The sequence below is a fragment of the Apteryx mantelli genome, chromosome 1 (assembly GCF_036417845.1).
Source record: "Apteryx mantelli isolate bAptMan1 chromosome 1, bAptMan1.hap1, whole genome shotgun sequence".
Classification (NCBI taxonomy): Eukaryota; Metazoa; Chordata; class Aves; order Apterygiformes; family Apterygidae; genus Apteryx; species Apteryx mantelli.
This window is the reverse complement of record NC_089978.1, coordinates 16102359-16117588: the sequence shown is the minus strand read 5'-3', so window position 1 is coordinate 16117588 and position 15230 is coordinate 16102359. Positions and strand designations below refer to the sequence as shown.

Here is a 15230-nt window from a genome sequence, read left to right as displayed (position 1 = left end):
TGGCTTGTATATCTCTGCAAGAGAGGCAAAAGCAGAGGCACAGGGCAACACTTGACAATTTTAGCAAGTACTTGAGGAATACATTAAGATAATCTAGGAAGATTCCTTTTGAGTTCCATGCTGGTTGAGGGGAACTTAGAATCTCAGGGAAAGATGGTGTCTTTACTTGTTTGCATTCTTCTGCATTCACCAAATCTGCATTTTATTTTCATTCTTTGTGAATAAATAGATATTCATCTAAAACCTTTTATTATCATTAATTACTCCTTTTGGTAGGGGGAAAAAAAAACACAATAACTTGAAGATCCTATTTATTGGAGTTAAGAGAGGTAACAGTAGTGATAATTATGTGGTTCACCAAGTAGTCCAGAATCTTTTGATCCATTGCACAAACCTCTCCACAAACTTCTGCCATCCACAGAAATCATATTCACAATTTAGGTATTACACCTTCTCAGATAACAGCACAAGGAGTATGAGACAAGTAAGAAAAGCATCCTTACATGCTAAGGTAGACAACAGAGAATATGGAATGGGAGAAGGAGCTTAACTTTAAGTATTTAATTGTAGTCAGACTCCAGTCTTCATTTGGAACTGTCAGTGCCAAACCCCTCCCTGCAGATGGAGTTCAGTTGATCACCTTATACTTGCGAAAACAAGTCCTGTCCAGTCTATTACTCATGGTAGCCCTGTGCTCAAGGAGCCTGTTTGGGCATATCTTTCTTGGGATAAAAGTTCTTCCTGCCTTACTTGTAGTAAGAATTTGCAATCTGAATCTCACAGCATCCAGAGGAGAACTCTTGACTACTGGGCTGTAGAGTCAATCTCTTCATTTCAAATACTTATGCAAAATAGCCTCAATGGGAGCAAATGAGTGAGACTTGTTGCAAAATATCAAGCAGAGTGATGGTTAGTGTAGTGTTTGGGACATTCTGTATCTTAGTTCAAGTCCCTATTTCCAGCTCAAGCTGACAGAGATGGGAGATACAAGAAAAAGATCACCCTGGAGGAACTACATGGTGTTAAGGCCTAGGGTGAGAGAAATTGTATGGTCTTTGACAACATAAAGGACACAAATGTGAAAGAAAAACTGCTATAAACTTGAAACTTCTCAGTTGAAGAAGATAGAAGAGGTGAAAGAGTGAATTTTATTAAGCAGTTGCTTTGAAAGGGAAGGGGCCTATGAAGTTTAATGTTTGTGACATACCCAGATATGATCATAATCAGAACCATGGAAAAGCTCACAAGGAAATAATAAATTCAGTCCTCAAAGCAGTATCTGAATAGCATGCAGTAAATATAGCATCAAGACATGTTGAACATCAGAAAAAAATAGAAGATTCAATAGTTGTTTAGTAAGTGCCATTGTTCACGTTGCATGTCATTAATGAAGATGATACTACTTTCTAATGACATTAGTGAGTCACTCTTTTCTTATATAATGTGTCCTTTAGCTATATTTATGATTTTTGCCTTGGGAAGACCTTTTGATAGGGAATGCTGAGTACCCTCATTACTGATTCAAGGAATGACAGATAGATGTATAGTGATGTGAGCTGAGGGATGTATAAGTGATGAAAAGCATGTTTATCTGACTACATTACTGTTAGCCTGATTTATCATGTTTGTATTTTATTAAATCCAGCTAGTGAAACAGCTCCATCTCTTCTGTCTGAACACATTTCTCCAGTCCCGTGCACTAAGTGTTGAATTCCCCGAGATGATGTCAGAGGTGATTGCTGCACAGCTACCCAAGATTCTGGCAGGGATGGTGAAACCTCTTCTCTTTCACAAAAAGTGAAATGTCTTTTCTCTTATCATAGAGATGATTTCTGGGTCATTTTTTGTTTGTTTATTTTGGTCAAGATTTTGCAATGATGTCAGGACTTCAGTATATTTGTCATACTTACCCTACCTATTGCTTTATACTTGTAACATACACAACCCATGTAAGTTTGATGTACATATTGTGAGTTCCTGATTCCTTTTACTGCAAAAATCACAACAGTCATAAGAAATGCTTTATAAACTTGGCTAGATTGCTCTTTAGATATGCATACGAATGATAATGAAAAGAGCTTTCAGATTTCTAAGAACAGTTATCTTATATGTTTTTCTTACATATTATACGCTTTCAAATTTCTTATATGACATGGTGTAAACTTTTTAATACATTATGTGCGTGGGTACCTGTGGGCATGTGTGTAATACTAAAGATTTTAAAGAAATTAAAATAACATTGCCCACATTTTCTCATGGATATTTCACTTTTTACTTAATAATCTGCCTCACAGAAATATCCTTTCAAAATAAGCTGTCCAGACTTAAGTAGATGTCACTGTAGTATCTTCATGAGTAACTAAAGTGCTAGCAGCAAAACATACATTCATATTCTTGTCTGTGCTCATACTGCATTGGAACCCTGAGTTCAGTGTGCTGTTTTCTGCACCATTTGGTGCAATTCTCCTTCAAAAATTGGAAAGCTTATGAAAATGTCCACGTATGTTATGCCAGAAATAATGTGTATGCAAATCCACTCAGCTTTAGTTTGTGTTATTTTCCTTTAAAGTTTGGCATTTGCTAGAGCTAAATCACTTAGCTATAATCTTAAATTTGTCAGCTTTAAAATTCTGCGTTTCAGAAGCTTTAAATAGAAATTTTTTCAGAGAGTACAACTCTTAATAATCTTAATGTTTTGAATCTTAATGTTGAAAAACAACCATTAACATCAAATTATAGAGAGATTAAATGCAGAAAGAAATGGAGAAAGAAATGGAAAATATGACTACAAAGTTTTTGATACACATTAGGCTCATTTTGTTACCATTTTGTAGAGGTAAATATTTTATGCTTTAAAGGCATGCTGTTATAATTTGGGTAACTGTAAAAGAGGAATCAAACTAAATTAGCTTTATATGTTCAAGGGGAATGTCATATTTTACCATGAAAATGAAATATTTGACTGAAGAATGATAATGTTGTGGTGTTTTTGCATTAGGAATGAGTATAAAACAACTCTTAGATTTGGAGCACTAAATTGTACATGTATTCAAACAAAAGAGAAATGGTTACAGCCCCAAAAGAATTTATAAGGCTATTACAATATGAGACATTTTTGCCAGTCACTACAAATGGTACTGAAGTTCTGTAGCAATGTAGGAGATAGTGAGTCACACTGGGGTACTTGTTAGCCACACATTCTGGCTCTTCCCCCCTTACACATTGGATACATCCATCATGTCAGTCACATGTAACAAGATATATCCTTGTCATGTGAGCAAAGCAGAACTGCAGACCTGTTGAAGTTCAGTATTCCTGTTTAAGTCAGGGTGACCCGCATTGAAAGTTTAAGTGATTTTATTTGTTCGTAAAGATTATGTCCTGATTCTTTAAAGAAGAAATGCTGAGAACTGCCATCTAAAAGGTAGATCTAAAGATATCTTTGTTATTTATCATTTCCTAAAGCCATTCAGGAAAAAGCTATGTTACAAATGGGAATAAAAACATTTCAGCTCTCACATAGTAGTACAAAATCCGCTAGAGCTGGGGAAAAGAAACATCCCTAGATAAAATGGCATAACCAGACTTTCTTGTTAGTTGACTACGTAATTTTTAACTGCCAAGAGACAACCATATTTTCAGTACAGTCTGACTTTTAACTTTGATCTTTAAAGCAATTATGTTTTAATAAATAACACAAAATTCTTTATTTCTGAATAATGAGGCTTTAGTTTCTTGATTTTTATTTGTATTTGCATTCAGTAATTGTGGAGCTCAGTTAAAAAAAGTTGTTCATTTCAACCATCCAGCTTTTGTATAACAAAAATATTTTCATGCATTCTCTAGTAAGTTAAACATTGCCATATGATTTACCATTCAATAAACAGATATTACTGTTTATAGTAACCTGTTAACAGAAACTTCCCACACTAAAAATTATTCCTCAGCATCCTAATTCTGAAATTAGAAAATGGAACAGTCAATATGCTTGCCTTAAGAGTGCCCTAGGTCAGCCTATATCTGCCTTTTACTCAATTCCTAAAATTTGTTCCAAGTGTCTGCCATGTCACTGTGTCCCGTAAATATGGCAGCTTACTCTGAAATACTATATATTTGTCTCAAAGGCATCATCCAAAATAAAGATCAGATGTCTTTTGGGAATAAATAGCAAATGAATAGCAAATTCTATTTCTTGAAGTTCTCTATCTCTCAGAAAAAATTCCCAGAGCATCATGATCATGATAAATAATGCACTGCCCAAGACTTTCAGGAGGAGTTTGGCTAAAAGTGGCTGCTATATCTTTTGAAAATCCTGTATTCATTATTAGGTTGTCTAAAGTTAGACAAAACTATATTAATTTGAGATCTTCCAGCTTTGAGCCCAGTTGCTAAAACTGCTTTTAGTCTCTATTTTGGTACCATCATTTTCTACAGATTATACTGCTACCATTAACAGTAATCAAAACACGAGATTTTTTTCTCTTCTCCTGCAGAAATTTCATGTGCTGTGATTTTGCAACACTGCAGCCATATCCAGAGAACTATCAGCAAACTAGTTTTCTCTAGGAGTTTTTTAGAGTGTAAGGCTTTTCAGTTTTCTGTATTTCTCTGCATTTATATTTGTTTCAGGATGAAGGTATTTTTTAACCTGAAGTTTACAAATAGGTCTAAATAAACAACTTCTAATGCTTTTGTATATATTGAACAAGGTATAAAAAGGCTGCATCTTCTCATGTTGCATTTTGCGTACTGGTAGTAAGAGGTTTTGGTGGACAAAAAAAGTTTTTGCTCTCTGGCATTTATGTGCCCGATTACATTTATAAAGGTATTATTAGACCTGTTGTCTGTGTAGAAAGCTTGCCATCTTCTGCAGATTACAGGCATAATTTCATTTTTCTGACAGGACACTAGAAGTTATTAATTCTTACACTAAATTATGCAAGCTCTGCCTGAAGCTAAGCCTCTCATATTCTGTGCAATTCATGCATTTTTGACCCAAGGCCTTCAGTATTGCCTTCTGCTAATATTTAAGTGAAACAAACAAAACCACAAAGTCTTCAACTGCCTTCTTTCATCTGTACTGTTATTATTCAGCTTTTAGAGGCATGACATGTTCAAAAGTATTTATAGTTTTTAAAGACTGTTTGGAAAGTTAAACTGCTTGGCTGGAGCAGCCCCAGCTGTGTTTGGAATTGTAAAGCTGTAGCAATGCAGGACAGAGAATGAGAAACTTCCAGCACCAGCAGGTTGCCCTACCTGTTCACGCGTGGCCTGGAGTTGCTTGACTGTCATACCTGCTGTGGGCAAAGAAATTCAAAAGGTCAAATGCATAACTCACATTTTCAAAGCTCTCAGCTGGATCAACATTTCTGACATTCATCTGGGGAGGGAGGATGTTGGTTGTTAACAGCTGTTCCATGACCTAAGGAAAAGTAGTCTGGGAATCTTTCAATTGATTTTGGAACAGTCTTGTTATATGTGTATATAATAAACTGAAGTTTAGGTATTTTTGGCCTCCAGCTGTTCCTTCAGCTGCACTGCAGTTTTATTTTCTAGTGTTACTTGTAAAATAGATGAGAATTCAGTTTGTATTTTCTGAACGGTCAATGCCTTCGTGCTTTAGTTCTCTTTTGCTTTTTTTAAGCTATGGAAGTATGTCTCTCTCAATGATTATATAAAGCAATTGAACAAGGAAGCTAACAGAAAGATAAGAAAGAGATTTTGCTTCCACAAAGTAGAATCAAAGAGCAAGCATCAAGCCTGCAGGCATTATGACAAATCCCAGTAATTAAACTTCAGGGTTTTTTTAAGTTAGAACTAATCTAAAAACTTTTTGAGTTTTTTTGACAGAACATCTGCCAATAATTTGGTTTTATTGGGAAGCTCAGCTGCTTTATTGCATTCCTATCTAAGAACAAATCCTTATTCTTATTATCAGTGGCATATCAGTAGCATAAACTGTAATATCTATAGGGATCCTTTCCTCCCATCCTCTCTTACCTGCATAAACATAAGGTTAGCTTATCGCTAGAACAGGAGAGCAATGGGCCGTGCTCCCTCCTTTCAGCTCTGCAACTCCAAATAAGCATTTGTTGTCTCACATGCCATTGGTGGCAGGCTGACCTTTCTTCCCTTCGGATAAATCAGCTTGCAGCCACAGAGCCAATATCCAAAGCCTTCCCAACTTTCCATGGCTCAAAAGCCTTTGTATATACTGCCAGGCTAGATTGTCAGCATTGCTAGATTTACTGTTTTGTGCTGCTCTGTGTCATGATGACCTAACTGTTGAACAGCGGGTTTGTTTATAATTTAATTCTCTTTTCCCTCTTGGAAGATAAAAAGAAAAAAAATGTTATTTTTAGGTGTTTTTTATTTTAAAATTTATGCGCTTTTCAGATAAATATGCTATTAATTTATTATATTGAAGTTATTTGTATACAGAATGATAGTATAGATTTTCAGATTCTTGAGCAGAAGCACGTAAGTAAAAGATTACTGCATGGATAATGATAACTGAGTTAAAATTGTAGCTGTTCATTTGTTTGTTTGAGGAAAATAATCCTCAGAAGGTACCGATGCCGTCTGAACTGAATTCCTTATTCCAGCTTTTGCATAACTTTAAGTACATGAGCAGTGCTGCTGCCTCGATGTATTTTTTTTTTTTTGCCTACACTCTGGCATTTTCTTTCCTGGATCAGGCCCTCAGTACTCTGTTCAAGGTTTAAAGAGTATAAAGAATACCAAAGAGTAGTGAACTTTCATTTAGTTCTAGTTCATCATTTAAAATTGGCAACATTTCAGTTTCTTGCTGGTGTGAGTTGTGCTCATTATAAAAATAACATCATAGGTCTTTTAGCCATAGATCATGTTTTTCTGGGAAAGAAAACTAAATTACCCTTTCACCTCTACAGGTACAATGGTTCCACCAATTTAGCGTTCAAGCATATCAGTGAGGAAGTTCTCACAATGTCATTTAAATAGTCTCACTCTATTGCATTTTCCCACAGCTCAATTTAAATATCCAACCAACCAGTTTAGTACTAAAATCTCTTTTTGCTATGTTGAGGAAAAAGAAAGTTTTCCAGGAATCCAGAACTCCCCATCAGTGAACTCCACGTGGTGTACTTTCAAACAAGATGCAAGATGAAAAACATCTAGTGGCACAATAAATATTTTTTGCCATCAAATCTGAGATAACTGAGCAGACCAGTACAGAGGCCTTTGTATTATACAGATGAGACTTTTATGGACGGTACCGTAAGTCAATCATTGCATATTGCACATACATTTTCCACATATGCCTCTTTTTCATGCACTAGATAAAAATGCTTTTACACTTCATACCCTATATTGTTGTTTTATGACCAGTCTGACACTCTAATCTGCAATATCATCCAGTTGAGAACAATGTTCTCATCATAGCTCTCTTCCAAAAAATTTGATTTATTCAGGCAGGTCCATTGTGGCTCTGTGAAATTTGACTGAATAAGCAAAGCACCAAGTGAACATGTATATGGCATCATACGTTCAGAAAGTGTGTAAATGCTACTTAGAATACTGGATTCATGGAAAAAAAAATTAAAATTCATAGGTTGCAATATTGTTATCACTACAGTTTTAAAAGGAAATTTGTTTCAAAGGCGTATACAATTCTATTGCATTCTAAATACTGCCTATGGCTGATTGTGTACTGAAATTTAATAGGATCTCTAATCCATTTTCAAAAAAAGAAAGCTCCAAGGAACTGAGTTTTCTAAGTCTTACATGAAATTTGAAAACTATAAACCTGAATTTTATAAATTGCCCAAAATGGACAAATCTATTTAAAAGGCAGTTGATTGTAGTTGTTACCAAGTGTATCTAAATGTAAGGTTAAAGCTGTCATTATGAATAGTAGTGTTTCACGCAGTGCTTTTTCTGACAGTTAAAGAACACTGAGCATGAATAGTTGAAATACTTATTTTAATATCACACACATGCAGGCATGCATACAGAAACACACGTGCGCGCACACACACACACACACACACACACACAGATGTAGTTACAATAGCATCCCTGTATACAACTCAAGCAGTTTTAAAAGATAATGGGTTTTTTGAGGAAGGCCCCAATACTAGTCCATGCATCTTATCCTTTGTAGAAATAAATACATGTTATAAAGATCTCATTATCATAATTTTATTTGTGTATTATAATGAATTGAATGCACTTTCACTGGAATGAATTTTCACCTACAGCTCAGAGGAAGTTAGGATCATGACTTAAACTTTCAGTAAAGGAAATGAAATTTCGGAGACTGGTGGATGGTAGTCCATATGAACTGTCATTTTGTTAGACGTCTTTTTGAAGATGTCATATCCTCAATGTGTCACCAGACCTTCAGAATAGTGGCAAAGACCACTCAATAGAAGAAAGAATATGCTCCATACCATTTTCCCAGATCCTAGCAAAATTTGCAATAAGAAAATGTGGCATTACTTTGCTGTTGAACGTAAATAGATTCTTTTCTAGGCAAAGTACAAAACACTTGCTAAAAATTTTGCACTATTAAATAGAAGAAACATGACAACAGAAAGTATTAAAAGGGTTTTTTCAACCGTTTACCATTACCTGAAATGCCCAGGTAGTCGGGCTATGGAGGCACCAAACAGTCCGGTTCTGTTCTATCATGATGGCATTATGCATAATGGATGGTAGTTCAGTCTTTTGGGACTATCATCATTGCATACCATGGGTTAGCCAAGGGATTTCTAAGAATGAAAAGGCTTTACAGTTAAAAATGTAATTGAAAGTTTTGTATCCCAAAGCTCATCATTCAATATAGTCATACTGCATGCAGTCCAATTCACTCCTTACACCAATTTTACACAAAAGCATTGTCATTGGGTTTACTGATACCTGCAATTTATAGTGACGGTTACATTCAACTTACTTAAATTTTACTTGGAGACAGGAACTCATACCCTTTCTCAAGCTTAGTAATACAGATCATGTGTCTATTATTTGGCTAATTACAAAGCTGTATAAGCAAAGTATAAGCAAAACATCTGATATTAAAAAAAAAGGGGGGGGCTGAAAATATTATTTTAGAAAAGCTTGCATTTAAAGTATCCGAAAGTCTTCACTGAAGATGGCTGTTAATTCAAAGTAAAGCTACGTTATAGAGAAAAAGCACAATCTAGGATTTAAAAACCAACATGGGGAACTCTTGCAATACAGGATTTCTTTCATGTTCTGAATCTCACAAAAATTCTGTGTCTCAATTTGCATATTTGTAAAATGCCCCCCCCCCACACACACACACACATGCATACTTTCTTTCACATGGATTACTTGGGGGGGTGTAATGCATTAGCACTTGGTAAAGGCTTTGCGATCCTGGATGGAAAATTCTGTAGAAAGCCAAATATTAATATTTAACTGAGACATATTTGGACTGATGTTAGTATTGCTCTGTATTTAATAATCAGGAGTGTGATGGACATAATTTACAGTCTATTGCTGTTATTTTTATAAAAAAAAAAAAAAAGAGAGAGGCTTGTATAAGATTCCTGTATTTTCCAGTGAAGAGGAATTTGCATCTATATATTTGTAAGTCTGAAATAGCTTTCAAGTATTTTTGTAAAGGTGTTGTCTAGCTACATTGTGTCATATCCAATAAATTGGAGATGTGCTTACTTTGTAGTAGTACGGGAAGTGTTTAAGACTTCAGTTACAACTAGATTGGAAAGTAAAGAGAAGCCACAACATAGCACCATGCTGTAATTGGCCAGAGGTTTCCAATTACTAGCATCATGCCGGCTCATACTGAAAACACATGGTTGCTTTTCGTGGTGGTAGAAGCCTCTGGTGCTTGTAGTGCTTCTGTGGTGCAGCAGCCATGGAGGTTAACTTCAGTGTGGTTACTTTGGCAGCTCCAGTCACAGATAACAGACACAGCTTATTTATTGAATATAAAACCATATGGGGACAGGGAATTATTTTCCATTTTGTTTTCAATTCAAACCCTCTACAAGACTCAAAGAAATGGAAGATGAGGATCTTTTTTTTAAACTTATGTGGACGGTGCTGATTTTAATAAAAATTGCAAAATTGTTATTAGATAAAAAAAACCTGAAAAATAAAAGGCACAGTGCATTCCTGATCTTCTGGCATAAATACATCTAAAGGAAAAATCTATAAAAAAAGAAAAAAAGAAAAATGGTCTGAACTGTGGTGACTGCATGCACAATGGTAATATTTACAGTGTTAATCTAGGAGCATCCAGATGCAAGTATAATTAGCAAAGCAGTCTACACACTGTGTAATGATTTATTTATATATATTTTATACCAAAGTTTTAAGAGTAAGTTTTCCATATGCAGTGCATACATGTTGCAGAGGCTGTCAGTGAGCTCGTGAGCTGTGTCCATACTGCTAACTGGAGCCTCTGCAGTCAGAGGCAGACACTGTCAGACTGGCTTCACGGACACGAAGCTCTGCAGGAGCTCATCCCCCACACAGCCTCCCGGCACTGAGCAGTAGAGTGTTTTCCAAATGCCAGTGCACAACAGCTCACTGAGTTGGACTGGCACAACCTTTCTGTGGTTGCCTCAATAGGGAATATCACCTCAGACTTTTAAGGAATTGACTTGAGCATTCAGGTGATCCTTGCCTTAGCCTTAATCCTGCCTGCTCTCCAGCCTTCTCCGATAGCCCGTGCAATGGGCAAGGATGGGGCCTTGGGCCAGCCGGGGGCACTGACTGTCAGCAGAATTGCTGCGTGGCTCAATGCTTTTTTCCCTGAAAGGGAGGGACCAACTTTCTCAGTTTAAACCCTCTCAGTTTAGGGGTACACTGATAGTTTTGTTCTGAGTGGGAGACGTCAGCCCTTGCTCAGGAAACACTGTAATGTTAACGTGCTCTCAGAGCAGCATTGACCATGGCAACAGCAACAATGATTTTTTTTTGCATTATTTCCACAGAATACAGTACATCTTGAAAGTGATGTTTAAGTTGCATTTCTAAATGCCCTCGTTCTTGTCAATTGATCTCAATATTATCAGTAATCCATGTGCACAGCATGAACAGTTTCAAAGGGCTATGATGTACCACATAGGTGACTTTTTCCAAATTAATTTAGTTGTTTGTTAGACAAGACATTCCATGCACCATTAAACAACAGCAAAAGGCTTTTGGTCTCTGCAACAAAATATGTATAAATTCTGTCAGAATGGGAAGTCTTATTAACAGCTATAACACAGAAAAAAAATGAAAGAGTTTTTGAGATACTGAAGAACTAAGAGATGTCAAAGTTTAAGACCTTGGTCCTACTTAAATATGCATTCAATTAAGGACACCTGTATTGCTACCTTTATTTAGTCCTCAGTCATCTCTTTATGCACTGATATTCCTCTGGATTGACTGGACTTTGTATCTATATGTTATGTCCAATTTCAATCTGAATGCATGTCTCTCACTCAAAAATGGTTTTGGGTTTTGTTTTGTTTTGTTTTTTAGGAGAAGTGGTAGTGGAAAGGTGTAAAAGAATAAAAGAATTTTACCCATAATTTGAAATAAGATGCTTAAGCCATTTGAGGCAGAAGCCTTTGCTTTAACCTTTAACTAAATGAGATCTTTTTTCATTATTACATTTCAGACACTGTAATGATACAGCTACTGTGGAGATTGACTCATCTCTACCCAGTGCAGGTGTATATTCACTTCATCATACTAAAGAGTTCATAGAATAATCTACCACTCACATCTTCTCAGTAAAGAGATCCTTGCTTTTTTGTGATTACCTAAGTGAAAGAAACGAGAGGTATCAGAAATCATAGCATGCAGTAATTTGGATGAAACTATGACTTCCTTTTTTATACGTCAAAAGGAAGAAGCTGAGGCAATGGAGATGATGATAGCAACAAACTGAGCAAAGGCTGAGGTGACTCCAGAAGGAATTCCACCATCCTAAATCAGGGGCAGTACAATTTTCTTTTGTTGCTGTTTTTTATAGAACTCAGATGTAACCTACCTTAAAGAAAAAACACTGACAGGAATGAGTGACTTTGAAATTGTGAAAAGCTGAAGAGCAGTGTTTGTTCCTGTTGCATGCAGGAGACTAGCTTAGCTGCTTGTTCATGAGATGTACCCAAACACAGTGATAAAGAAACATCCTTTCTTTTCCCTCTGAACAAAAACTATCCAACAAAGCTAATCACATTAGTTAAAAAAGGCATCAGTATTCACCCAAGTTTCTCTAGCTAATGCATTAGTAGATATCTGGACATTTGGCTTCCCAGTTCATTTTGTCAGGAAATATTTCAAGTGATGCTTTAAACACTGATGAGAAAAAATTATTAAGGAAGGGCTTCAGCAGTAGTGGAACATGAACCCTCTTTGCAAAACTTCATTGTTTCTGAGATATCTATGTATTGCTCTGAAGGTAAAATAATTGTTCTTTTTTGTTTTACATTTTCTGAATTATATGCTAATAACATAAACTAAGCAATGGACCAACCTCCCAAAATAACTGCATTACATGTCACAACTGGAAGTTGAGTCAAATGTTAGGAGGGCATTTACTGCAAATTTCTCAAGAGAAGGCCTGATTAGATAGCTCATATTGAGCCAATGTAAGAGGACTCAGGAAATTGTGCAGAATGATAATAAATTTTCCCATCCAAGGCAGACACAATTTTCCATAATAACAGTTTAGAAACAGTGTTTTTCATGGACAAACATAAGGATCCCTCAAACAACAGCAACAACAAAGGAAATAAAATGACCATTTAAATTATGGTTTTATGAAAGGATACATTTGCATCATCACTGCCTGAAAATTTATTTTCACTAAACTGCTCTGAGGTTTTCTGCTATCTACCTGCTTCCTTTTCAGACCCCTGGAGAATACTAACAGAAAGTTCTTGATGTATTTCACATTTGTACATGGAATTTCCTTGCTGACAGGGATCCTGTTTGTTCTGTTGTAATTCAGGACTCACAATGGTCACAGCTTGCACAGCCTCAGTTTCCATTGCTTTGTGCTCAGTTTCACAGTTCAGGCACACTGAAATTCTGTCTTTACTGTCTTCTTGTGAGGTCCTTGCAAATACCATTTGTTTCACTCTGGGAACCAGCTGTATCCTGTACACCAATTAATTTATCTGGAGAAACACTGTATAGATTTATGAAGCTCAGATTTCTTATCTTTCTTCCGCCTTGGTTTGTGAATTGTCCTTTAAAGGTTTTCTCATGGGCCTTTACACCGTATAGCCATCTCATCTTATTACGGGCTATACTTCAATTTCTCTAGCAATGGCGGGCACATATGGTCAAGTTTGGACTGTAGAGTGATAGTCCTGCGAGTCCCAAGATGAGACTTGTTGGAGTCTCTTGGCTCCTACTTGACCAGCTGCTGCGTCGGGGCGTGCCGGGCACCCAGCACTGGTTCCACAAGCCGGCGAGTGCCAGGCACCCCGCTTGTCTCCATCCCTCGCTGCGGTGTCGCAACAATTTGTGCTGCAACGCAAAGGCCCTCACCGAATCTTTCTTCAAGCCCAGTTGGTCATTGACGGGGATGGAGTTCATTGTTGTCATAATGTAAAACACAGAATTTCAAATCTCATTTTGAAAATATTCACGATCAAGATAAGCCACATATTTCCCTTTGAAAGTGTTTGGTGTAAGAAGACAAAAGCAATGACCATCAACAAAAACAAATTGCTAGTATTTTTCATTCAGACTGAACCCTAATCCCTTATAAGGGCACCCCAGAGCCATTAACAGTAATTTCAAATGAAATATACCCATGCTAAGTCTAGCTAATCAGCTCCTCAATTATACTGGCAGAAAGATGTATTCCAATTACCAAAGTACTTCAAGTGAATTAAGACTCCTTTCTGTACTGGCTGTGGAGGTCACTGAATGTTCCTATGAATCCTTGCATGTTTACATTAAAAAAGCACACCATGATCTTTGGCAAAGGTGCTTGCTCTAGGTTAGTTCTGCTTTTGAGCTTGTTGCCATAAATACAATAGAAAACCATCCAACCATTGCAAAAGGAGTCAAGAATATACTTCAATACTTTATTTCTGTATCAGTGATTAATCCAAATTACACAGAAATACCTTTATAAACATGTAATAAACTTTAAAAAGCTGCAAGTGCGGATACCTTAATTACCATGTTTAATAAGCATAGAGTTCATGCTAAAAAGGAAGCTAGGTTTTGAAGCAATGGATCATGCCTAACTCATGTGACAACATTCACAACTGGGACCTCAACTTTGCTGCCTGTTTTCTCTACCTTTACACCATTTCCTTGGACTTCCTGAATCTCTATCGCTACACTGTTTCCTGAAATTTCTTCTCATTGCTAGCAGAGGGCTACAGCCAGCATTGCTCCTCAAGAGGCACGTTCGAATGTGGCTGCTGAGCCAGGCTTCTGTTCTGCTTAACCTACGCCAAACGTGCAGATGCTTCACACAGCTGTGGGTCACTTGAATGCCTATGCTTTGTACGACAACTTTTCCACAGCTCAACTGATCAATAGAACAAATCATAGGCTTAGCAACTAATACAGTAAGTACCTCAAATCTGCATACCAGGAAATCCATTTTTCCAGACATATGAGGATCAGGTAGTCTGAGGTGTCTTCATGCAACCAAACAGTGAAGTCACCCTTCTATAAGGAACACAGATAGATAGTGTCTCATCGCTTGGGAGTTGTCATTTTGGTGATAATATGGGAATGTTGTGCTACTTTAACAGGAATTTGAGTTTTTTTATATTTAAATGCTCATTGAAGTGTCAGCACATCACAAGCCAGCCTATCTGCTTCTCAGAAATAGAGAAAAATCAACTTTTTTATGATGCTACGGAAACAGCCTTACAGACGCTGGGAAAATGAATGATGAGATCTCTTTTAGGGCTTAGTCTAGGCCATAAAACTAGTCTTGGGCTATAGTCACTCTTGCAGCTTAGAGGATCTGAAAGCCAAGGAGTCTGAATCCCAGCAGGGGAGGGCAGAAAACTGTAACAGAAAATTTATTTCAGATTTTGAATTTAAAATCTGTGATGATCTATCATTTATTTTGCAAACCATCAAAATGCATGTATCACTTCTTAATCATCTGTGAACCATCCTGCCTGGAACAGGAGAGTTAATTCTTCATTTCCCTTTATGCCTGTTCCACAGATCTGCAGATCTGGGAATCCATGACAGCTCTTACCACTCATGCTTTCAGT

At 36.7% G+C, this 15230-nt stretch overlaps 1 protein-coding gene across 3 annotated transcripts in view; it reads left to right on the top strand.

Moving 5' to 3' along the window:
- PGR (progesterone receptor) overlaps positions 1-3720 on the top strand; it is a 39222-nt gene extending 35502 nt beyond the window's left edge. For all 3 annotated transcript variants that reach the window (XM_067289775.1, XM_067289772.1, XM_067289761.1), the window contains one exon: positions 1646-3720. In XM_067289775.1, the coding sequence (XP_067145876.1) occupies positions 1646-1801 (156 nt within the window). In that variant the 3' untranslated portion in view covers positions 1802-3720. The remainder of the gene's footprint in view (positions 1-1645) is intronic.
- The last annotated feature ends 11510 nt before the right edge of the window (positions 3721-15230 follow it).